General features: G+C 41.3%; 1 protein-coding gene and 1 non-coding gene across 5 annotated transcripts in view; one reads left to right on the top strand and one right to left on the bottom strand.

Annotated features, from left to right (window-relative positions):
* NT5C3A (5'-nucleotidase, cytosolic IIIA) overlaps positions 1 to 9617 on the bottom strand; it is a 48198-nt gene extending 38581 nt beyond the window's left edge. The window contains exon 1 of one of the 4 annotated variants that reach the window (XM_008686471.2): positions 9366 to 9617. In XM_008686471.2, coding sequence (XP_008684693.1) covers positions 9366 to 9503 — 138 coding nt within the window. In that variant the 5' untranslated portion in view covers positions 9504 to 9617. Of the gene's footprint in view, positions 1 to 6670; positions 6692 to 9365 lie in introns of those variants that run through there. The other 3 variants (XM_008686473.2, XM_040644117.1, XM_008686474.2) reach the window with 3 other exon arrangements.
* On the top strand, positions 730 to 832 carry LOC121105992. Its single transcript, XR_005838720.1, has one exon. It is a non-coding gene; the product is annotated as a U6 spliceosomal RNA (small nuclear RNA).
* Positions 9618 to 25110: the final 15493 nt, after the last annotated feature.

The following is a 25110-nucleotide window of genomic DNA, read 5'->3' as shown; positions in this document are numbered from 1 at the left end:
TAACTACTTAGAAGAACTCTAAAGTGGGGGTCTTTCCCAGAATAAGGAGAGATACATTTTACCTGAGTGACCAAACTATATGGCTGGGCAAACATCTACTCTTTTTACTGTCCTATGAACTGCATTCCTTTCCTCTCAAGTCTCACACCCCTACTCTCTTCTCCTTAGTTCAGAATGACAGAGACCTCATTTTCTCTGTCTTTGGAATTTCCAAGTGTGTGTGGATTACCATATGTATGCTATTAAATTTGATTTTCTCCTGTTAATCTATCAATTGATTTCTTAATTGATTCTCAGTCCAGCTAAAAGAACTTTTGAGGGGTCACAATTCAGTTCATAACAATGATTAACATCTAAAAAAAAAATTCACAGAATGTTAAACTTATGTAAGAGATGTTAAATTAGGAATCTTCCTGTTTCAGTTCAATCCAGGGATGGGTATCCTACTAAGGTGAGGGAAGAAAAAGAGAGAACTGGCTTCATGACTCCCGGGCCCTTCCTTACACACTTAAAGAATACAGAGGGTGAAAAGAGTGAAGAGGGTGTCTGGAAGAGTTGTTGCTATGCCCTCTGCCTCCAAGGGAATGGGTACAGTGGGGCACTACCTTCTCACCAAGCAAGAAGGGCCTTTCATGGGGTCACCCAGAGAACGTGAAATGTGTTTTCTGTGGAAGACTGAAGCCTGATACAAGCTACAAAGGATATTCAGTGGGACAGAGTGGCTCTGCTATGCTCCACCGGCAGCACATACACTAGCACTGGAACAGTGAGGAGATTAGCATGACTCCTGTACAAGGATGACATGCAAATTCATGAAGTGTTCCATCTTTTTTATAGTTGAGAACACTGTATTGTATAATTGAAGTTTGCTGAGAGTAGAACCTAAATGTTCTTAAGTGTTCTCACAAACACACAAAGTTAAATATGTAAGGTGATGGGTGTATTAATTAACTAGATGGGAGAATCCTTTCACAGTGTATAAGTACATCCAGTCACAATGTACACTTTAAATATTTTGGAATTTTGCCAGTTATAACTCCATAAAGTTGAAATTTTTAAAAAGTGGCTTTGTTGTAATGGCCTGTACTCCTAGAGTCTGCCAGAGCCAGGAATAAGTGAATGTTCCCACATAGGAGGGAACCAGCCAGAAACCTATTTCTGTCCAGCCCACAAGAGCCACCTGAGAGGGAGGGACTTCAAAGGCAAGAGCCTGTTTGGAGTGGATCACTCCAAAAAAATCAGGATGAGGTGGAGTGGGGTGCCAAAAAAATAATTGCCCATATTATGGGGCTACAGTGAAAGAAGAGAAAGTCAACTTTAAATGTCTTGCAGGCCCAGGGAGTACAAACCTAACCAGTCAAATAAGAACTCTCATTTGGGGGCACCTAGGTGGCACAGTCAGTTAAGCACCCGACTCGGTTTTGGCTCAGGTTGTGATCTTGGGGTCTTGAGATTTAGCCCCTCACAGGGCTCCTCACTCAGTGAGGAGTCTGCTTAAGACTCTCTCTCTCCCCCCTTCCCTTTGCCCCTCCCCCCACAAGCTCATATTCTCTATCTCCCAAATAAATAAATCTTAAAAAGAAAAGGGGTGCCTGGGGCACCTGGGTGGCTCAGTCGGTTAAGTGTCTGCCTTTAGCTCCAGTCATGATCCCAGGGTCCAGGGATTGAGCCCCACCTCGGGCTCCTTGCTCAGTGGGGAGTCTGCTTCTTCCTCTGCCTCTCCTGCTTCCCCTGCTTGTGTTCTCTCTCTTACTCACTCTCTCTCTCTCAAATAAATAAATCTTAAAAAAAAAAAAAAGAAAGAAAGAAAAAAAGAAAAAGAAAAGAAAAGGGGTGCCTGGGTGGCTCAGTTGGTCTGACTCTTGGTTTCGGCTCAAGTCATGATTTCAGGGTCCTGGGACTGAGCCCTATGTGGGGCTCCACGCTCAGTGGGGAGTCTGCTTGAGATTCTCTCTCTCCTTCTCCCTCTGCTTCTCTGCCTCACACTCGTGCTTTCTCTCTCTAAAATAAATAAACCTTAAAAAACAAATCCTCTCATTTCTTTACTTCCTCAGTAAAATAAACCCTTCCTCCTACCCTATTAACCCCAAAATCTGAAGCAATGGCTGGTGGAGGAAAGAGCAGCAGTAGGGAAAGAGATGCTCTCTCATCCCAGATCACTGGCCACCACTAACTAGGGAGGAGAGGAGCCACCTGCAGTAAGCCATAGCTTTGGGGTAGGGAAGAAGTTTGTGTTAGTCAGGATAAGTTATGGGGCAGTAACAACACAAAAATCTCAGTTCCTTAACACAAAAAAAGCTTATTTTTCATTCACACAAAGTCCAATGTGTGTTCAGATGACTCTCCAGGGCAGCTGTCCTCCATGTATTGGCTCAGTATTCCAGGCTGTTTTGTCATCATGATGCTTCAGGGTTTGCTCCAGCAGCAGAAAAGACTATGGACAGCTGTGTCCCTTTTCATAACTACATGGCCCAGAAGTGGCCATACCATCTCCAGACAGTCTATTGGCCAGAGTAGCAAAGCTTGCCCAAATACAAGAAGGGGAGAAGAGCTAAAAATATTGGTGGGTACTAGTAATGTTCATCTAGAAGTCTCACCACAGAATTAACATCAAAATCATGCATAATACATGATTAGACACTGATATTTACAGAAATGAGATTGACTGCTTGTGATTTTAAAAGACTGTCTTTTACAGTCTGAGAGTGAGCAAAAAGTTACAGGCCTACCAGAATTTTCACCAGCGGCAAGAAAGAATACCACCAATGAATAAATTTGAAAGGGGCCACAAGAAAGAAAAATAAAGTTGTGTTCTATTTATATCCCTTGCATCACGTGGACTCCACCTACTAGTCATAGCTTTAGAAGAGATCACAGAAATCAAGTTTAACTCCATTTTTCATAATAAGACCTTTAATCTTTCTCTAGCTTAAAGATTGTAATTCCAGTTCTATATGTGAGGCTAGAAAGGTTTGTTTTCCACAGCCAGCTCTATTCACTAAATAGTCTAATAACTAAAGGAAGTCATCCTCTTCCAAGAACATAATTTATTTAAGTTTTTAAACTCCCCAGGAAAAGGTCTATTTTCAACTTAATTGAACAGCAACAGAAGAGTGACATACATAGATGGGACTTAAATTTAAAAGTCAGTTTTCAACCTTTTAATACCTTGGATTAAAAAATAAAATATATTGTCTGCTTTCTAAAACAACTTCAAAGCACAAATTAAACCTATGGGATTTTGATAACTGGAAAAGTTGGTTGACTTGTTATCAATATATTAAGGGCATTATATTTTCTGTCCTAAAAGACAATAAATTTTCTGGATTAGTTTCTGGAATTAATACAACTGAACATGAAATTCTAAGATACTGTACTAAGGAGACCAATGTAGATTTGGACAGCCAAACACAAAATTTAATAAAAACAAATAAAACCCACACTTCTGGCTAACCTATCTAACAAGAATGATGATTAAAGAGAAACAGTGGGGAAAACAGATTCGTGGAGCAGGAAAGAGGTTCTATGGCTAATAACTGTAGGACAGGAAAGCTAGTGTTCATTCATAAATTTAAAAGATAAATTTAGGGGCGCCTGGGTGGCACAGCGGTTAAGCGTCTGCCTTCGGCTCAGGGCGTGATCCTGGCGTTGCGGGATCGAGCCCCACATCAGGCTCCTCCGCTATGAGCCTGCTTCTTCCTCTCCCACTCCCCCTGCTTGTGTTCCCTCTCTCGCTGGCTGTCTCTCTCTGTCGAATAAATAGATAAAATCTTTAAAAAAAAAAAAAAAAGATAAATTTAAAAAACCTTGCAAAGTTTCTCCTAATAAAATCCAGAAAGAATAAAACAAATTCTTATAAATAGCATATGTGTGCATAAACACACATATACACATATTTAAAATGTTTTTACTTTAAAATAATTTCCCTTTTAAAAGTGACTGCATCTTGTATCCAGAAAATAGAAAGGCGTTTCATTGGTGCTGTCCTAAGGCCCAGATGGTTGATCACATACATTTTCTAATTCTCTATATAAGCCACATTTAGTACTTAAATTTGTACATTGCTGTTTTTTTTAATCACTAACACTTAGCTTTCTTTAGTTTCAAGCACTGGGTTTTTCTTTCATGAGGAAAAATTATAGTTCCTACTATTTCCCTACGATTTTATTAGATGTTCCCTAACTTATGATGGTTTGACTTGTAATTCTCTGACTTTACGACACTGAGAAAGTGACATGCATTTAATAGAAACTATACTTCGAATTTTGATCTTTTGCTGAGCTAGCAATGTATGGTACAATATTCTCTTCTGATGCTGGGCACTGGCACCGGCCTTAGCACCCAATCAACCACCCAATCATGAGGATAAACAACCATTACGCTGACAACCATTCTGTACCATACAACTATTCTGTTTTTCACTTTCGGTACAGCAGTCAATAAATTACATTAGATATTCAACACTTCATTATAAAATAGGCTTTTTTTTTTTTTTTAAGATTTTTTTATTTATTTATTCGACAGAGATAGAGACAGCCAGCGAGAGAGGGAACACAAGCAGGGGGAGTGGGAGAGGAAGAAGCAGGCTCATAGCGGAGGAGCCTGATGTGGGGCTCGATCCCATACTGCCGGGATCACGCCCTGAGCCGAAGGCAGACGCTTAACCGCTGTGCCACCCAGGCGCCCCATAAAATAGGCTTTTGTTAGATGATTTTGCTCAACTGTAAGCTAATGTAAGTGTTCTGAGCACATTTAAGGGAGGCTAGGCTAAGTTATGATGTTTGGTAGGTGTATTAAATGCATTACAGACTTACCGTATTTTCAACTTAATGATGGGTTTATAGGGACATAACCCCATCGTAAATCAAGGAAGATCTGTATTGTTAATGCTTTTATATTTAAGCTAAATTAATTTGAAAGTAGATAAATGCTGTCTGAATAGAATAAAATATGGAAGCAATGCCCATGAATAAAAATCAACCAAGTAAAAAAACACTAAAGTTGTCATTATCATTCAATATAAGAAACTTGTATGAAAGACTATATATATGATTACATTTCCCTCCCTCAGAACCTCATTCTTCAAAGCCTAAATTTTGTGTTGAAGTGGGTTTCTCTGCCGAGAAGGAAACTAGCAATAAATGCTCAAGCTTTGCTCCAGAATCTTTTTTACTAAGAGTAACTAAAAAGGCCACAGAGGGAACAAGTCCCATCTGAGCAGGCGTATTTGATTAGAATGGTGAGTTAAACTGAATAGCAAGTGATAATTGGTGGTCAATGGCAATGAAGAGGGACTTGAAACTTGCGAGAATCTAAGAGAGGTTGGGGAAATTCATTCCCAAATACAATTTATCCCAAATACTAATTTCACTTGTGCAAAATTCTACAGTATGTGTATAACTTCTATACACGTTTGGCAATCTTGATCTTTTTGGTCTAGTTTACAAAAACTGCAAGCCATCCTTACTGGGGATAATTAGAGTAGGTGTTTTTTTTGTTTTTTTTTTTAAAGATTTTATTTATTTATTTATTTGATAGAGGGAGAGAGAGAGCACAAGCAGGGGAGCAGCAGGCAGAAGGAGAAGTAGACTCCCCGCTAAGCAGGGAGCCCAATGCGGGGCTCAATCCCAGGACCCCGGGATCATGCCCTGAGCTGAAGGCAGATGCTTAACCAACTGAGCCACCCAGGCGCCCCTAATTACAGTAATTTTTACAATGAAGGCTTAGGAGAGAGAAAGTTGAGAGAAATAATACCAGTGGTTAAAAACTATGCCCTACCAGTGTTCATAAGGAAAAATATGAGAGTGGCTGATAGTCTGTGTTTTGGTATAATAATTACAACTACTATTCAATAAGCGGTTACTATGAGCCAGATATTACCAAATGTTTTACATTTAACACATTTCTCACACCTCACACCAATCATGCTCCAACTCTTTGTATAATTCAATACAATTCTGACACTATCTAAAGTTAGTGTCTGATTCCCTGAGGTAAGGACTCAGTCCACAAGTCTTCCCACTTCCAATGCCAGTCAAAAGTCCCAGGTTGTCACCCATACTTCTGATGGACCAGTTGTAAATTTGAGGATTCCCACAACCCCCTCCTCAGGTTCCATAATTGCTAAGAAGAACACAAAACTCCGGAGAGTGCTTTACTTACTATGACAGGTTTCATATAAAGAATACAATTCAGAACAGCCAAATGGAAGAGAAGCATAGGGCAAGATATAGAAGAAGGTGTGGAGAGCTTCCACATCCTCTCTAGAACACACCACTCCATCCACACCTCAAGGTATTCACAAATCTGGAAGCTCTCCTTTAGAGGTCTTTACAGAGGTCTGTTATGTAGATAAGATTGATCAAATAAATTATTGACCAGGTGATCAGCTTAAACTCCAACACTTGTTCAAAGAAAGGGGGGGGGGACATGCTGAAAGTCCTAATCCTCTTATCATGCTTTAATCTTTATGGCAACCAGCTCCCCTCTTGAAGCCATCCTGGGGCCCCCAACTACCAGTCCATCTCATTAGCATACAAAAGACACTATTAACACTTCCCAGAGTCCAAGTATTTTAGGAGCTGTATGGCAGGAACCTGGGACAAACACCAAATATATATTTCTTACGGTATCACAGATACAACAAACAAGAAAAATCTGAGAAACTCACAGCCAAGATGAGATAAGGACACATGATGACTAAATGTATGTGGTATTCTGGATGGAACTCTAGGACAGAGAAGGACATTAGGTAAAAACAAAGGAAATATGAACAAAGGGAAATTTAAAAATGTATGAATATTTGTTCATTAATTTCAACAAATGTACCATACCATACTAACATGAAATGTTAGTAATTAGAGAAACTGGTTGGGACTCTACTTATTTGCTTAATTATGTTGTTAGTTTAAAATTGTTCTAAAATAAAAATTTAATAATGCAGTAGACTGACTATGAAAAATGGCTTATCTCTGAGTTCTAAACATCTTTTTTTAAAAAAAGATTTATTGATTGATTTGAGAGAGGGGAGCACATAAGAGGGGTGGGGGGGCAGAGGGAGAGATTCTCAAGCAGACTCCCACTAAGCACGAGCTTGCTGAGGGGCTCAATTCTACGGCCGAGATCATGACCTGAGCGGAAACCAAGAGTCCGTCATCAACCAACTGAGCCACCCAGGTGCCTCTGAGCTCTAAACATCTTAAGCCATGCCTTCTGACAGGCTTCCTCTGTATATTTATCTTGCTGCTCTACAGGGCATTTCAGCTGTAGCATGCACAGGCCACCAGCCACACTTCTGTGTCTTTTAATTCAAAACTTTAAAGCAGTGCATAATCTAAGCCCAGCGCCAGAAGTCATTTGTTTACCAAGACAGTATGAACAGGCCCACCTTGCTTAGGTAGTTACTGTTGGTTCCATTACTTGTGACCAGTTTAAAGCTATGTCCACTGGACATTCACAGGTTCGTACAGGTTCTCTAAGGTGGGGGTTAGGAGGAGGGGGTGGGGAATGGGCAAAACGTGCCCCCTAACACACGGTTATTAAAAGAGATAAAACCAGGATTTGAACCCAAGTCTTCAGATCCCCAATTAAATGTTTATCCCATTTGAAGAAGCAGCCTATTAAAATTACAAGTTAAAAACATAAAGCTCGGGAGCCTGGGTGGTGCAGTCAGTTGAGCCCCGTCTCTTGGTTTTGGCTCAGGTTGTGATCTCAGGGTCATGAGCTTTAGCCCCAATCTGGGCTCCATGCTCAGTGTGAAGTTGACTTAATACTCTCTCTCCCTTTCCCTCTACCCCTCCCCACTCTCTAAAATAAATAAATAAATCTTTAAAAAACAAAACAAAACAAAACATAAAGCTTGTTGGACTTTTTTTCTTTTAAAAGCTACTAGCAGGCTGCACATATATCACAATCAGTGTTAATATAACATTATGTATACATATGTATATGTAAAGATTGACTGATTTCTATCAAATAAGTAAAGTTGGCCTGCCTGATGGGCCTTCATTATTTTTCACAAAGATGGCAAACTGTTTTTAGGATGGTATCACTGTGGGATTTTATGAAAGAATTGATTTTTAACTCTACTTGGTTTAGAAAAGTGATATAATGGACTAATCCACAGTTTAAGTACACATTGGAAGGTACGGCAATTAGTTGGTTTCCCCCCTCCAAGTAAAGATTAGAAATTTTTGGTTTGGGGCGAAAGGAAGCCACTTAAGTTCTCTAAGCAAGACAGCAACATAAACAAAATGAAATTTCTGAGATAAAAATATTTGCAGCTGTACCCACAGAGGGGAGAAAAAAATAATAATCCAAGAATAATTTAATCTAGCAATAAACAAAACCTACAAATATTACTGGCATGAGACACAGGAGTTAACATTTCTTTCACTATTAGTTATGGGGAAATATTTCTGTATTCAACCTGGGGCCAACAGCAACCAAGAGGACCGTGTCTTTGATCAATGAAAACATAATTGAGGCTGAGTATTCTAAGTATATGAACCTAAAATGATATTATTTAGTATGGTGGTAGACTGTCAACTTACTTCTCATAAATATTTGACCCCAAGTGTTCATGTGTGTAGCACATTACTGGGAGTAAACATGAGCTTATGCTCCAGTAAGCACATTAGAATGCAACTCGATGAGTAACTTGTCTTTATAGGTGGGTTTTAATTAAAAAACAAAACCAAAAAACTAAACTAAAACAACAACTAAAAGCAAACCAAAACAAAATTAAAAACATCCCCAACTTTGAAGCAAATATTGCTTATCATATACTTTAAATAGGATTCTTGAAACATTCTTACAATAAAATTTAAATTTCTAACATACTGTTATGCAAGAGGTTTGGGGGGAAAACGAACACAAAGATACTTCCTGGCAGTTTGAGACAAGAAATAACATTCAAATACAAAATAAACTATTCTGAACGCCAACTGGGTTTACAACCACTGAGAAGTTACACCTTTTCATAATCTAACTCATTCTAGCCAGGGTGCAGAAACAACTCTATCGGAATTGGATTAGTCACAACCGTTTGGCTGCAGGAACTAGGCAGCAACCCAGCCTAGAACATTCCGTTTACTTCTTGAGGAACGGGTTTTGCTGCAGGAGGTGGCTGGTTTCCGAATCACCTACTTGCTGCTTTTCTGTTTCAAATGAAGACACAACAAAAGACAGAGGAATGACACCACGGAGGGTCCAGACCAGGTCACCGCCGGCGGTGTTGCCGCTCGCGGGGTGAATGGGTCCCCAGTGTGCCTTTTGCATTCCAGCAGCGCCAGCATGGAAAGGTAAGGGCGGATGGAACGCCCTGAGGCCCATCAAGCGCTCCGGACGCGGGGCCCTGCACTCACCATCTCGATGATCTTGGTCTTCCGCCCTGTCTTCCTTTTCAAGGTGAATATGTACTGGGCCAGCACCACCCCCGCCACCAGAACGCACACACTAGCGCTCGCCACCGCGCCCATCCTCGCCACAGCCGCCCGGTCCATGAATGGGGTATCCTGCGACTCCCGGCCGGAAAAGAAGAGGTCGCTGGACTGCTGCGGTCAGTAGAAAAGCCGGGACGCCCTGCCCCGCGGCGGATCTGCAGCAGCCCCGCCTCCACCCCGCCCCTCCTGCACAAGCCCCGCCTCATGGAAAGCCCCACCCCCAAGCGATGACACGCGCGAGGGAAAGGCTTGGGGGTGTGGTCTGCGCCCGCAGTCGAGGGGGAGGTGGGGCTGGCCTTCCTCGGAGCCTACTTCTGAGGAGCTGTCCAAGGACCCCAAAGGGAATGGTATCAATTATCTGTGTGCTAATGAGGACCAGGGAGAGGTTCACAACAGCTCCTTACAGTAGAAATCTGATTCCAACCAGACCCAAGCAGAAAAAGTGTTTCGTCTTCCGCCTTCCACCCTCCTCAGCCACTCTGGACTACAGCCCCCAGAAGGCGTTAGCAGTAATATGTGCTGTGACAAACTGCTGCGCAGCGAAAGAAACAACCAACAGTAAAAAGGCCACTTACAGAAGGTGAGAAAATATTTGCAAACCATATATTTGATAGGGGTTACTATCCAAAATACCTAAAGAACTCCTACAACTCAACAACAAAAAGACAACCCAATTAAAAAAAAAAATGGGCAAAAGACTGAAAAGATGCTCAACATCAATAACCATCAGGAAAATAAAAATCAAAACTATAGTGAGATACCACTTCACACACATTAGGCTAACCATTATAAAAAAAATTACAAGTGTTGGTGAGGAGGTGAAGGAATAGGAACTCTTGTGCACTGTTGTTGGAAATGTAAATCGGTACAGCTATAATGGAAAACTATTGAAATTTCTCAAAAATTAAAAATAGATTTACCATATGATCCAGCAATGCCGGCATATATCCAAAAGAATTGAAAGCAGGTACTTAAAGAAATATCAGCACTCCATGTTCACTGCAGCACTATTCATAATAGCCAAAATGTGATACAGCTGAAATGTCCATCAACAGATGAATGAATAAAGAAATTGTGGTATATACATCGAATGGAATACTATTCGGCATTTAAAAAGAAGGAAATTCTGCAGTATTCGACAACACTGATGACCCTGAGTACGTTATGCTAAGTGAAATAAGCCCGTCACAAAAAGACTTCCATTATTCTACTTATATGAGATAGTCAAACTCTTAGAAAGTAGAATGGTGGTTATGACGGTTGGGGGAAGAGAGAGAGGGGGAGTTTTTAATTGAGTACTGAGTTTCAGTTTTGCGAGATGAAAATGTTCTAGAGATCTGTTACACAACCATGTGTCTATAGTTAATAGTACTGAACGTTTTTAAATGGCCCAATTGATAAATTTTATGTGTTTTATACTACAATTTTTTTTTAAAAAGTGCTATGACAAAAGGGTAAAGATGAAGTTAGGCAGTGTTCCTTTTACCACTGCTGTCCTTTTTCTGCTATATCCCACTCACTGCCTCTTCTATCATTTCCTCCTCTTTTTTTATTATTTAAATTCAATTAGCCAACATATAGTACATCATTAGTTTCAGATGTAGTGTTCAATAATTTATCTGTTAGGTATAACACCCAGTGCTCATCACATCACATGCCCTCCTTAATGCCCATCACCCAATTACCCAATCCCCCCACCCACCTCCCTTCCAGCAACCCTCAGTTTTTTTCCTATAGTTAAGAGTCTCTCATGTTTGTCTCCCTCTCTGATGACTTCCCATTCAGTTTTCCCCACCCTTTCCCTATGATCTTCTGCTCTGTTTCTTATATTCCACATATAAGTGAAACCATACGATAATTCTTTCTCTGATTGACATATTTTGCTCGGCATAATACCCTCCAGTTCCATGCACGTTAATGTAAATGGTAAGTATTCATCCTTTCTGATGGCTGAGTAATATTCCATTGTATATATATACCACAGCTTCTTTATCCATTCATCTGTGGATGGATATCTCAGCTCTTTCCAGTTTGGCTATTGTGGACATTGCTGCTATGAACATTGGGGTGCGGGTGCCCCTTTGGGTCACTATATTTGTATCTTTGGGGTAAATACCCAGTAGAGCAATTGCTGGGTTGTAGGGTAGCTCTATTTTTTTTTTTTTAAAGATTTTATTTATTTATTTGACAGAGATAGAGACAGCCAGCGAGAGAGGGAACACAGGCAGGGGGAGTGGGAGAGGAAGAAGCAGGCTCATAGCGGAGGAGCCTGACGTGGGGCTCGATCCCATAACGCCGGGATCACGCCCTGAGCCGAAGGCAGGCGCTTAACCGCTGTGCCACCCAGGCGCCCCTAGGGTAGCTCTATTTTTAACTTGAGGAACCTCCATACTGTTTTCTGGAGTGGCTGTACCAACTTTCATTCCCACCAACAGCGTAAGAGGATTCCTCTTTCTCCCCATCCTCGACAATATTTGTTGTTTCCTGTCTTGTTAATTTTAGCCATTCTGACTGGTGTGATGTGGTATCTCATTGTGGTTTTGATTTGTATTTCCCTGATGCCAACTAATCTTCGACAAAGCAGGAAAGAATATCCAAGGGAAAAAGAACAGTCTCTTCAATAAATGGTGCTGGGAAAATTGGACAGCCACATGTAAAAGGATGTAACTGGACCATTTTCTTACACCATACACAGATACACTCAAAATGGATGAAAGACCTAAAGGCAGCAATGCCCTTGGCCTCAGCAACTTCTTGCTAGACACGTCTCCAAAGGCAAGGGAAACAAAAGCAAAAATGAACTATTGGGACTTCATCAAGATAAAAAGCTTCTGCACAGCTAAGGAAACAGCAAAACTAAAAGGCAACCTATGGAATGGGAGAAGATATTTGCAAATGACATATCAGATAAAGAGCTAGTATCCAAGATCTATAAAGAACTTATCAAACTCAATACCCAAAAACCAAAAAATCCAGCCAAGAAATGGGCAGAAGACATGAACAGACATTTCTCCAGAGAAAACATACAAATGGCCAAAAATGCTCCACATCATTTCAGGACTTGTTCTGGCCTACCTTGTCTCTTGCAAGAGATTGATGTCATTACCCCTGCTTCTCTCTAGGGGTAACACAGAAGGGATCCAGAGAAGCTTGTTGGAGTTGGTGGAGCTGCCTGGTGAAGCTACCTTTTTGCCTGGGGTATGGAACTAGTTGGAGGAGGGAAACAAATGAGAGGTAGTAGTGAAGCTAGGGGTTACTTTTCTCTCACCCTCTGTTCTTGACCCTGTTGTTCCAGCCCTGTGACCCTAGCAGGAGTTCTTAAAGGGAAATTTGTGGAAAGGGGATTCTTAGAAATGTAAAGTAGGGCCCACATGATTAGGCATCTGGTAGAAAACAAGTCTGGAATTAACTATCAGGTACGTGAATGCCCTTTCTGTGTCTTATTTTGTGGACAAGATTGCTCCTCTGATGCCATAAAATGATTTTGGGGATATAGACTGATCAGTTTCTTAGGAAGGATGTTAGCTTTTTTGTTTGTTTTAATACTAGCACAATATATGTGAGAACCTGTGAATATGTCTGAGAAAAAGATGACAAAAATTTTGAAGTATTCCATTCAGGAATGTCATGTGCTGCTTGAGCATCCTTCCCTGTGACCTACACTTCAGTAGGTTTCCAGCAAATGGTAAAGCAAATTCAAGCCTACAATTGAAGTTGGATGCATGTACTAATACCTCATAATTCCTTCTTGCAATAGGATTATTGCTTCTACTTCTCTCTACTTTGTGGGTCTCTTGCAAGGGATTGATGCCATTTCCCCTGCTTGTCACAGCAGTTTAGATTAATTTAGCTGATTTTAAGACCAAGATTAAGAAAATGAATTATATATAAGCTTTTTATTAACACAACTGCTGTGTACAAAGGGAAAACGTTTTGTGTGTTTGCTTTGTTTGAACAAATGATCTTTATTAATCCTGTTGAAGACAAACAAAGATATTCAGAAACCTTCAGTAAGGTCATTCAGATATACTATTTTCTGCATCTTGAAGCCAAAAAGGAAATCTATGTTGTGATTACTTTTTAAAGTTTTGCTATTTTTCTTAATTAAGATCTATGCCCAACATGGGGCTTGAACTCACCACCTTGAGATCAAGTCACTTGCTCTACTGACTGAACCAGCCAGGCACCTGTTGTGATTTTTAAATCTACCAATTTCTTAGGAAAGGAAATTAATGGTATAAAATCTTGGTATAAATGGTATAAAATGGTATAAAAAATGAAATTTTGTGGTTTCTACAATTACCACTGTAGTCTTTTACTGGGTTAGAGAATAGTTTCTTGTATCTGAAGTAAGAAAAGTAAGTTAACTGTATACCAAAAGAGTAATTTCGTACCCTGATGGAATATGGATAATGATTTAAATAGAATAAATAGGAACGTTGACTTAACATTTCATCTCCTATGCCTACTTTTTTTTTTTTTTGAGTTCCACTAATTTCTGCCTTGTCTTACTTTTTAAATCTACCAATTTCTTAGGAAAGGAAATTAATGGTATAAAATCTTGGTATAAATGGTATAAATGGTATAAAAAATGAAATTTTGTGGTTTCTACAATTACCACTGTAGTCTTTTACTGGGTTAGAGAATAGTTTCTTATATCTGAAGTAAGAAAAGTTTTACTTTTTTACTTTTTTACTTTACAATTACCACTGTAGTCTTTTACTGGGTTAGAGAATAGTTTCTTATATCTGAAGTAAGAAAAGTAAGTTAACTGTATACCAAAAGAGTAATTTCGTACCCTGATGGAATATGGATAATGATTTAAATAGAATAAATAGGAACGTTGACTTAACATTTCATCTCCTATGCCTACTTTTTTTTTTTTTAGTTTCCCTAAATTTTGCCCTTTTTTTCCTTTTTATTAATGGCTTCTTTAATTATGACTCTTTGTATCCACCCGGTCTAATGTCATGGTTAACATTTCATCTCCTATGCCTACTTTTTTTTTTTTTGAGTTCCACTAATTTCTGCCTTGTCTTACTTTTTATTAATGGCTTCATTAATTATGACTCTTTGTATCCACCCGGTCTAATGTCATGGAATACATTTGAACTGGAAGTTTGGTTGCTGCAAGATTCTTGAACATTGGTTGAATGGGTTTGGTAATTTTTTTTTTTCTTAAGATTTTATTTATTTATTTATTTGACACAGAGACAGCCAGTGAGAGAGACAGCCAGTGAGAGAGAGACAAGCAGGGGGAGTGGGAGAGGAAGAATCAGGCTCCCAGCAGAGGAGCCTGATGTGGGGCTCGATCCCAGAATGCCGGGATCACGCCCTGAGTCGAAGGCAGACACTTAACGACTGAGCCACCCAGGTGCCCTGGGTTTGGTAATTCTATTTCAGTTTTAAATTATACTAAAAGAACACAGGTAATTTGAAGCAGGTCCAGGGAAAACATGAGAATATCAACATTGATTCTGGGTCATCAGAAGATTCAGAGTGACCTAGGTTATCACCTAGGTTATCATTTTCAGGTTGGAAATTTGGGGAACATTCTCATCTGGGCTGCAAAGGAATGATGTATCTTTGGTGGTTGAATAATATCACATATTACAATATTTCTATGCATCTGAGTACATAAATGAGAATATGGGTCATTTATAAAATACTGTTACTTCTCTCTCAAATTAAAAAAATCAATAAAGGTGCATTTTAAGGGTTTATTAGATTTAAGAGTCACTGCCAGATTTGAAATTTAATCATCTGCTAATTTACATGGTTATTAACACAATTAGCAATAATGGGTGATGCAAATGTTTTTCAGAAACTCTCCCATAAATGTTAATATTCATTACACATTTATGTATTTTCTATATATTATTTTTTTGGTTCCACCAAGACAATTTTTTTTTAAATCTGTCTAATTTCTTTCTTCCTAGCATAAAGAAAAGACATTGGTTGGAAATATCTTGGAAGTAAAAACTTCCTTCATTTTTTTTCTTTACATATATACTTTCAATTTTCATTTTGAAATAATTTTAGACTCCCATAGAAGTTGCAAAAATAGTACATAGGAATCCCATGTGTCTTTCTTTTTTTCATTTATTTTTTAAGACAGCGAGAGAGAGAGCGTCCAAGCAGCGGTGGTGGGGGAGGGACAGAGGAAGCAGGAGAGAGAGGGAGAGAAGTAGACTTCCCACTGAGCACAGAGCCAGATGTGGGGCTCTATCTCACCACCCTGAGATCATGACCTGAGCCACAAACAAAAGTCAGATGCCCAATCTCCTGAGCCACCCAGGTGCTCCCCCTGTGCCTTTCACTCAGGCTTCCCCCAGTGATACTATCTTACAACTATACCCATAGCTGTAGCATAATTACAAAGTAAATTGACACTGGTACAATACAGAAAGTCAATAACACATCTTACTTGGATCTCATCAATTTTCACAAGCACTTTCTTTTGTTGTTGGTATATAGTTGTAAGAAATTTTGTCAGATGAAATCACCATCAGGATTAGGATACAGAACAGGATCCAGGAACAGGATCCAAACACCATCCCAAAGAAGTTCCCTTGTATGACCACTTTATGATCACATCCTTACCCAAAACTAACCCCTGGAAACCACTGATATATTCAGCATAATGTCCTTAGGATCCATCTAAGTTCTGTGTATCAATACTTCATCTTTTCTAGGACTGATTTGTTTTCCATGGTACGGATGCACAAGTTTCACCATTTACCCATTACATGTTGAAGTACATTTTTTTTTGTTTTATGTTTTTTGCATTCATTGGGTATTTACTAAATAGTGCCAGACTGAATCGTTTTATTGAACTACATCTCCAAGCCCCACTTCTTCTTCCCTCCGTGGAGGCTGAGGTGGGGGCCTGAAAGTTCCAACCCTTTAATTACCAGTTCTTTCTGGTGACCAGCTTTCATCTGTACTATGTAGAGGTTTGGATCCTTCGTCACTTTATTAGAATAAACTTCTGTGTGGTTCAAAGGGGCTGGTTATGAATTATAAAAGATACTCTTTTCACTAAGGAAATAATTAGAATGCTTAGGAGCTCTGTGCCAGAAACCAGAGACAGAGACCACATGTATGTTTTTCTTATACCACAGGCCATGGATTCTAACAAAACAAATTATAAGAGTTAAGATACTGACACATTACTAGAGTCCCATTCAATAATTAATAATTAGTCCAATCCATTATCTTTTCACATGAAAATTTCTCCCAGGGTGAGGCTTCTCAGGTTTGTAGGCTTGCTTTCTACATCTTAAGTGTTCTAAAACTAGAAATGGCTTCATCCTTTTAGGCAACTAATATTTATAAAGGAACTAAGAGGCAAGGTTATCTTTTATTCTGAGCCTCTTTCCAGGTATTAATGTAATATTGAATTTCCCTCATTACACAACCTGTTTACTCATCCCTTTATCCTCAGCTACTATTCCTCCTTCTCTCCATTTATACCTAAACTTTTCCACTTTCTGAAGGAATGTTAAGTTGGGTCACTGTCCTGGTCTGTATTGCAGGCAACAATACTAGTTTAGTAGGTATCTCCCCATCAGTCCATTCCCATTCACATGGGGTATGAAGCTGCTTCTGCCGCTCCAGCCCAAGTTAGTAGTCTTCAAGCTTTAGCAAGCACCGTAGGCCATGTGATTGATTAAACCTTTCTTTGTATATCTATAGATCATGCATTCTTTCCTAGAAAAAGAACAGAGCTCTTCTGCACGTCACCAGACTCTGTTGCACCACTCCTGGGGCCAAAGAACCAGACTCTTTTGCACAATGCCCCTAGGCACCAAGGAAACCAGACCCCCTTGCACAACCTCGGAGCACCACGATAAAATCTGTAGCTGCTGTCTGTAGTGTGCACGAGAAATGTTACAGACCACTGCACTCCCTTAACTGATTAACTGACCTAAACCCCTTTAAAAAATCTCTAGGCTAGGCAGAAACCTCAGAGTCTGCCTTCTCTCCAGGTGGCCAGCCTCCTGAATAAAGCTCATATTCCTTTCCAATTAAAACTGGTCTCTTGAATATTGGCTTTTTGAGCAAAGGGCAGCTGAACTTGGGTTTCGGTAACAGGCAGGGTTACATAGGTACAGAACTAGTGGGCCATTTTTACCACTAGGTAATATGGCTGCATTCACCGTTAACCTCAGTTTTGCCAGACAGAGTGAAATCCTCCTCTATCAGGCCCTTAAGGAATTCAGACATAATAATTTAAAAATATAGTTACAGTCCCTTGCTGAGGAATCATCCTTGCTTTCAGCACTTGCAATTGCAGCCCTGGTCCTGTGACTATTGCATCAGGTAGGAAGGAAAAGGTTGAGGTGATATGGAGAAGAAAGAAAAGTACATAGTTCATATCAGGATTCTCTCTCCTTGGGAAGAATTGCATAGTCATAACAACAACCTCCCTCAGAAGCTCATAGCCAGATCTACCAGAAAAACAAAGGAATCTATCTAGTAGGGACACTCTTTCATCTTGAGTTAAGTACATACTCATGAATGTGTGTAAGCCAGTCCTTCATGGCTACCTTCCTTTATACCCCCTGATTTAGACAACCAATGTTTCAATTGCTTTTTCCAATTCTCTATCAATGTATTACTGAGGAAGGTATCTCTTTGCTATTTTATTATTGATTTATTTACTCTTTGTTTAGTAAGTAAACTCTACGCCCAATGTAGGGCTTGAAGTCAGAACCCCAAGATCAAGGGGTACATGCTCTACTGACGGAGCCAACCAGGTGTCCCTCTCTTTGCCCATTTTAGACATTATGGGCTGTAAAGTATTTTCCTTGGTCTGAAGAAATATGATTCAGTGGTCCAAATTTGGTGTAATATCCTCTCTTCAGATTCTCTTAAAGTAATCTGATGTGTTTGCTTCAAATACTGGGAAAGCAAAGTCCAACCCTGATACACTGTCCATTCCTATCAAGACCCATTTGTAGCCCCCTGGGGCTACTGGCATCAGTCTGACTTGCCAGCCACATTCAAGGCCTTCTCGTTGGGAACCTGACACATATCTATCTGCAGTCTTTGACTCTTGGTTGGCAAACAGACAGTTCCTTTGACATTTCATACCTCAGAGGGTGCAAAGAAATATGTCTATATTCAGCCCATCTCTGTATTGCTGCAGTCCGCTCAACATCCACTCATTGAATCCACCCAGGTGGCCACCACACAAGCACACAAGGAATCCACTTGTCAATTTCACTTTCAGAACTTGGAACCCCCTGGTTTCAATAAGTTCCTGGCTTTGCCCTCCTCCAGTGCACACTACTTTCTTGGTGACCAGAGGTTTTAGAAGTAATTTCTGTTGTCCCAGAATAATTATTCTCTTTGGGGGTGGCTTTGAGGCTATGGATTAAGCTGGGACTAACCAATACTTGAGCTTGGTCCAGTGTCAAGGGCCAATCCAGTACTCTCTTTTATTTTCATTTCGGCTGTTACAACTGACAGCAACCAAGATGTTGCATATTTCACATTTTTCTTATCAGTCTGCATTTCCTCATGCATCAAGTGAAACCAACTCCCTGGGAATTAAGTCCATCTCTAAATCCCACTGTTACCTTTTAGTTTAGCAGTACAGCTTCTGCTCCATACCACAGGTGACCATGTGGTCAGTTAGGAATCAAAGATTGTTCATCACTGCCTTTTTATGCATTGTCTTCCTAGTCCATAGGTTTACCTAAAACAAAGGAAGTTCTAGTGAATCTCATCATTTTTAACACCAAATGTATATTTTTGAAACAACAACCAATTCTCTGGCACCAGCTAGGTTCAACTGAATTGGACAATTCAATTCTGACACTACCCAGTTAGTACAGACCCCGTAAGACTGCTCCCACTTTAGATGCCAGCTTCAAAAGGGGTAACCAGGCCACCAAACTTTTGCCCAGCCAACTACCAATTTGGGGATTCCCATCACCTCCTCCTCAGGTTTGCAATTCACTAGAACTCATGTATCTCAGTAAAGAACATTAAACATATTAACCAGTTTACTATAAAGGACACAGCCAAATGGAAGACATGTCTAAGAAAAGGTATGGGGCTTGAGAATGACACAGAGTACCCCGGCCCTCTCGTGGTGCATCATCTTCCCATCACATTAGTATATATACAAATAGCCCATTTTTCTTCATTCCATTTCTCTTGCCTGTTATTAAGAGAGTTGAATTTAGCAGAAAAGGGATACACAAAGCTCTCTCAATCTCCTTGTTCAAGTTTGTTTTGTTTTGTTTGGTTTGTTTTTTCCCACTCCATCTTCAGCAAGCTTCCCTTCTGGGAAGGTGAAGAAGGGAACTTAAAGTTCAAACCCCATCTTTTTTGGTCTTTCTGGTGACCAGCTTCCACCTTGTAGTTACCTAGGGATCTTACCCTTCTCTAGAGAGAGCTATAGGTTTGTGTTGTTTCTTACATATTAATTTGTCAGAATTCAAAGAAAAATTTCAGGTTTTGCATAATTTCTTAAAAACCTACAATTGGTGGGGGTAGAGCTAGTAAGCATATTTTGAATTAAGAAATGTTATGTTTGGGGCGCCTGGGTGGCACAGCGGTTAAGCATCTGCCTTCGGCTCAGGGCGTGATCCCGGCGTTATGGGATTGAGCCCCACATCAGGCTCCTCCGCTATGAGCCTGCTTCTTCCTCTCCCACTCCCCCTGCATCGCTGTCTCTCTCTCTCACTGGCTGTCTCTATCTCTGTCGAATAAATAAATAAAATCTTAAAAAAAAAAAAAAGAAATGTTATGTTTAATAATAATGTACAAAAATAATCATATTCCTTTTTGTTGGAAATGAAAGACAGTCCTAGCAGATTGCATGAATTATGCTGGCTTATTTGTTAGCTATAAAAGTTTTTTCTTTTTTCATATTATGGTACTGAAAACAACACACAACTCACTATCCTATTCTTACGTTAACTACTTCTGCATTAGTTTGCTAGAGCTGCCATAATGAATACTACAGACTGAGTGGTTTAAATAACAGTAACTTTATTTTTTCATAGTTCTGGTGTGATCATAGTTTTGGCAGGTTTGGTTTCTTTCTTCTTTCTTACTTTCTTTCTTTCTTTTTTAAGATTTTATTTATTCATTTGAGAGAGACAGACAGACAGAGAGAGCACAAGCAAGGGGAGAGGCAGAGGGAGAAGTAGGCTCCCTGCTGAGCTGGGAGCCCTATGTGGGGCTTGATCTCAGGACCTGGAGATCGTGACCTAAGCCGAAGGCAGATGCTTAACCATCTGAGCCACCCAGGCGCCCCCAGGTTTGTTTTCTTCTATGGCCTCTTCATGACTTGCTGCCTTCACAGCACATCCTCACATTGTCTTTCTGCCTGCAGATATCTGGGTCTTTAATTTCATTTTCTTATAGGACCATCAGTTATACTGGATAAAGGCCCACCCAAATGATCTCATTTTACCTTAATTACTTCATTAAGTACACTGTCTCTAAATTCAGTCACATTCTGATCTCCTGGGGGTTTGACTTCCACATATGAATTTTAAGAGGACACAATTCAGCCATAACACCTTCTTGGCATCCTTGTATGTTTTTAAATGACCTTTAAAATATTTTAGTTCTATATCACTATTATTTAAATTTTGCATTTGCTTTTAATAATTTATAGGCATAAACTTTTTCTCCCCTCAAAATGCTCAGTTAGGTTGAATCCAGATAATTCTGGCTACTAAAAAAGCAAGCTGACAAGACCTCTATTGTTGAATGTATATACAAACAGTCCATTTTTCTTCAACCATTTCTCTTGCTTATAATGAAAACAGCAGAATCTTGGGGAAAAACTGAAAAAAGAAAATTATATAGNGAAAGAAGAGTAGGAGAGATTAAACTGCACTGAATACCTAATACATTATTTCTAAGGATAATCTGGACACTGAGGTCCCACCAAGAGAAGGTAGAAAGGCCTTCTATTCAGAGGTTTATCAAGGGGTTTATCAAGGATTGTGTACCCTGCCCCCAGACCTAAATATTGTTAAATATTATAGTTCCCCAACTATTTGACAACATAAAGTAGTTATACCTCAAAAACACTGCCAGAAAGCAATTTCAAACCTACAACAACTCCATCTGATTGGCTGGGTTGGAAACTTATTGTCTAGATCACATATTGTCTGTCCACACACATCTAATAGAGCTCACTATGCCAGCTGTGGAGGTTAACGGTACACTGAGATGTTGCTTTCCCCCAAGGATGTGAACAAAAATCATCGTTTGTGCATGTCCTAACAACAACAAAAGTCTTCTGTTGGGATATAAATGTGATAGATACAATGGAGATCGAGATTTAAGAGTGAGCAATATGCTAGTTGTATCTGAAGCCCTGAGAATGGGTGAAAATACAGAGAGGGAAAGTGGAATAAGAGAGAATAAACCTAAGGACCACAACATGGAGAATATGAACATTAAAGAGAGAAAATTTGGGAGAGATGCCAGTAAAAGATTTTAAGGAGGGCAAGCAAGGAGAAGAAGAAGGAGGAGGAGGAGGAGGAGGAGGAGGGGGGGGGAGGAGAAGAAGGGCAAGCAGACAGGATGTAGAACCAGTTGTGCTGGTACCTGGGAGGTAAGGTTTAGTGACATGAGGACTGAAGTTTACATGCCATTTAGCAGCAAGTTGTTCATTAGTGTCCTCGGTGAGGGTGGATGAGTGGGCACAATGGTAACAAAACCTAGATTTTCAGTGAATGAAGGAGTGGGAGGGGGGAAAGACTAAGTGTTTATGACCTTTTATGAAGAAACTTAGCTGTGAAGGGAATGATTGGGCTTTATATAAGTAAAGGAAGTAGGAAAATACTGCTTCTTTCATTAACTAAAGCAATGTAACAGTATTTGCCCAATTAACACCGATTCTCCCTTCTTTCTTAGTCACAGCATCCCACTTTATTCCAAGTGACAAGTGACACCCCACTAAAAGAGAAGAGCTCCCAAACGTCCTTTCAGCTGTGGGTAACCAATGAGATAATAATCTGATATTGGATAGGTTTTCTACTATAACTCCTTAAGAACAAGAGTGATCACAGAGAGGAAGTTGCTGTGGGCCCTTTTGCTCTTTTTTTTTTTTTTTTAATCCTTTCCCAGCCCCTCCCCTTGCTTTGTGCTTGGAACAGGCATTCTGGATCATGAGGCAAGTTGAAGAGGGAAGCCGGTGCTAAGGATTTTGAAGTAGAAAGAGAAGAGATTGGGTACTTTGTGATGCCAAGATGCCACCAAACCAGCACTCAGGCAGTCTACCTCCAGAGTTCTTTATGTGAAAGAAAATCTTTATTCTGTTTCACCCATAGCAAATTCTGTCAAACACAATTTCTAACAAATAATGGGGACACCCATTCCAAATTTTCAGTGCTCCCTGCAAGTCTTACTCCTGCTCTCCATTGAAAAAATCAAGGTCATCAGATGCTAAAGCACTGAATCCCTTCAGGACTTCCTTTCCCTCTCAACCTCAGTAACTTCTGTCCAAGGCAAGGCATTGCAACCAGGCTTGGCCAACCTTGCCTTGTGCTTCCTCGGAACTTCTTCCTAAGATCCCTTCTCTCTCCACTATAAGTAACATCTCCCGCCTGTCCATTCTGGCCATGATGATACCAAAATCTCTCTCTTTAAAAAACAAAACAAAAAATTCACAATCCTCCTTCCAAGCCCACGACTCCCGTGAACTACTCTCCTACAAGCCTTTCCTTTCTCCCACGTGCAGAAGAAAAGCGGAGTCCGGGTGTGCCCGCCTCTCCCTCAAACTGCCCACCTACCAGCTCACAGACGACTTCCCCAGGCGCTCTGTCCCTCACTCTGCCAACCAATGGCGCCCTAACTGCCAGAGCCTCTGCACCCCTGCTTTGCACTCGCCTCAGCGGGAAGCAGGCTGGAGCGCCCCTCCTTCGAGAATCGCCTCCTCTCAGGCCTGCACTGTCCGGGCTGGCCTCCTCCTTCCTCTCGTCTTCTCCTCGGTCAGCTCCTCTCCCTCAGGGTCAGAGGCCTTCGGCCCGGTGAAGGAAGGACACCAGGAGCTCAGAGGAGGGGACATAAGCTGTCCTAACTGAACACACTCAAATGGAAGGGACGGTGTGGGAGAGCGAGGGGGGACAGGGACTGACCCGTCCTCTGGAAGCACCGACACCTGCGTGTCCACGCACTGGAGCTGGCATGGTGCGGAAAACTACTCAGAGCTTCCTCAGGTGCCTTCGGGCGGAGCAGCCTGGCCGAGGACCTCACCCAGAGCGCATGCGCGGGCCATCTGCGGGAGGGCGGCGCCTGCGCAATAGGCAGCACGTGCCCATGCCCACTGAGCATATAAAGCCCGAAACCAGGGCCCCAGGTGCCAGAGACTCTCCAGGTCGCGGAGATTGGTTTGGAGCAGGTGGGTGTGCGGGCTGCGGGTCCCGAGGGAGCGGAGTAGACTGGCTTCTGGGACGGGGAGGGGCGTGTGAGCCGTGGGGTAAGGAGACCCTGGGTTCAGGGGATGGACTCCTCCAGACTGGGGAGGGGGCCGGGTAGGCACGCCTGCGAGGCGGAGGACCAGTGCCTGCAGGCCCGGGCGCAAGCCGCGCTCCAGTGCAGCACTTGGGCTCAGGCCGTCGCGCTCCAGGCGCCGCGCAGCTTCCCTCTTGGCCTCCCAGGCCTCAGTCTTCCTTTGCTGCTGCTGCTCGGGGAGCTGAGACTTGCTGGGGCAAGATGCGGCCCTACCTGTGGGCAGCACTGCCCGGGTCTTCGACGCAGTGCAGCCCTGTGTCCCCGAACCCAGCGAGCGGGAAGAAAAGGTGGAACCCTGCCACTCAGGCTTGGGGTTCTGAAAGGGAACTAGAATGATTTTTGCCTTCATGGCAGTATACAGCACTGAGTGCCACTGTCCTTTCCTAAACATGAACACCTGTTTTTCAGCCTAGAAAATGAACATCTCTTCAGAAAACAACGCACATTTTGAGGGTGGTAACGCCAGACCCTTTTTTTATGTGCACGCCATGGGCCAGCAGCCGTACCCAAGTCCCTGGTACCAGAATCCCACCTATAATCCATTCTCTGTTCCTGGGGCAGGTAAGAAATCCAAGTTCAGTGGGGTTAGGGACCCTCCCCCTAAAGCAATGCCTGATGGTTTCTAATACCTTAATCCATGACTTCCCTTTCCTCACCCTGTCCTGACACAAAAGAGATTATGGCAGCACACAGGGCCAGTGTTTGAAGTTCACCTTAATAGGTAAAATTTGGATTCTACCTATATGCCAGTTACTCTGCCAAATACTGGAAGTAGATTCTCTCATTTGACCTCAACAGCCCCATGAGCTAGGTACTATTGCTGTATGTGTTTCACAAATGAGGGAACTGCGGATCAGAGTCCCGGACTTGCCCAGAGTTACATAGGAGTCAAACCAAAATTTTATGTTATGAGACCAGTCTGGTGGAGGCACCTTAGAGCTCCTAGTCCCTATAATTTTTTCAGCAAAACCCAAAGATTCTAAAAGCTGTCCTGGTGAGGTCAAGAAAGTACTTTGGGAGAAGAATGATGAGGCTTAAATGTTTGGGAGGTAGACCCCTAGGATTTCATGCATTACAGGGTGAGAGGGGGCTTTAGGCAGGGTAGGAGGATCCATGTGGTGATTCTCCCTTTTCACCTCTAGTACAGATTGCTAAATCTAATCTTTTGCCG

This window comes from Ursus maritimus, unplaced genomic scaffold (genome assembly GCF_017311325.1).
Source record: "Ursus maritimus isolate PB19 unplaced genomic scaffold, ASM1731132v1 scaffold_3, whole genome shotgun sequence".
Classification (NCBI taxonomy): domain Eukaryota; kingdom Metazoa; phylum Chordata; class Mammalia; order Carnivora; family Ursidae; genus Ursus; species Ursus maritimus.
This window is presented reverse-complemented; position numbering and strand designations above follow the sequence as displayed.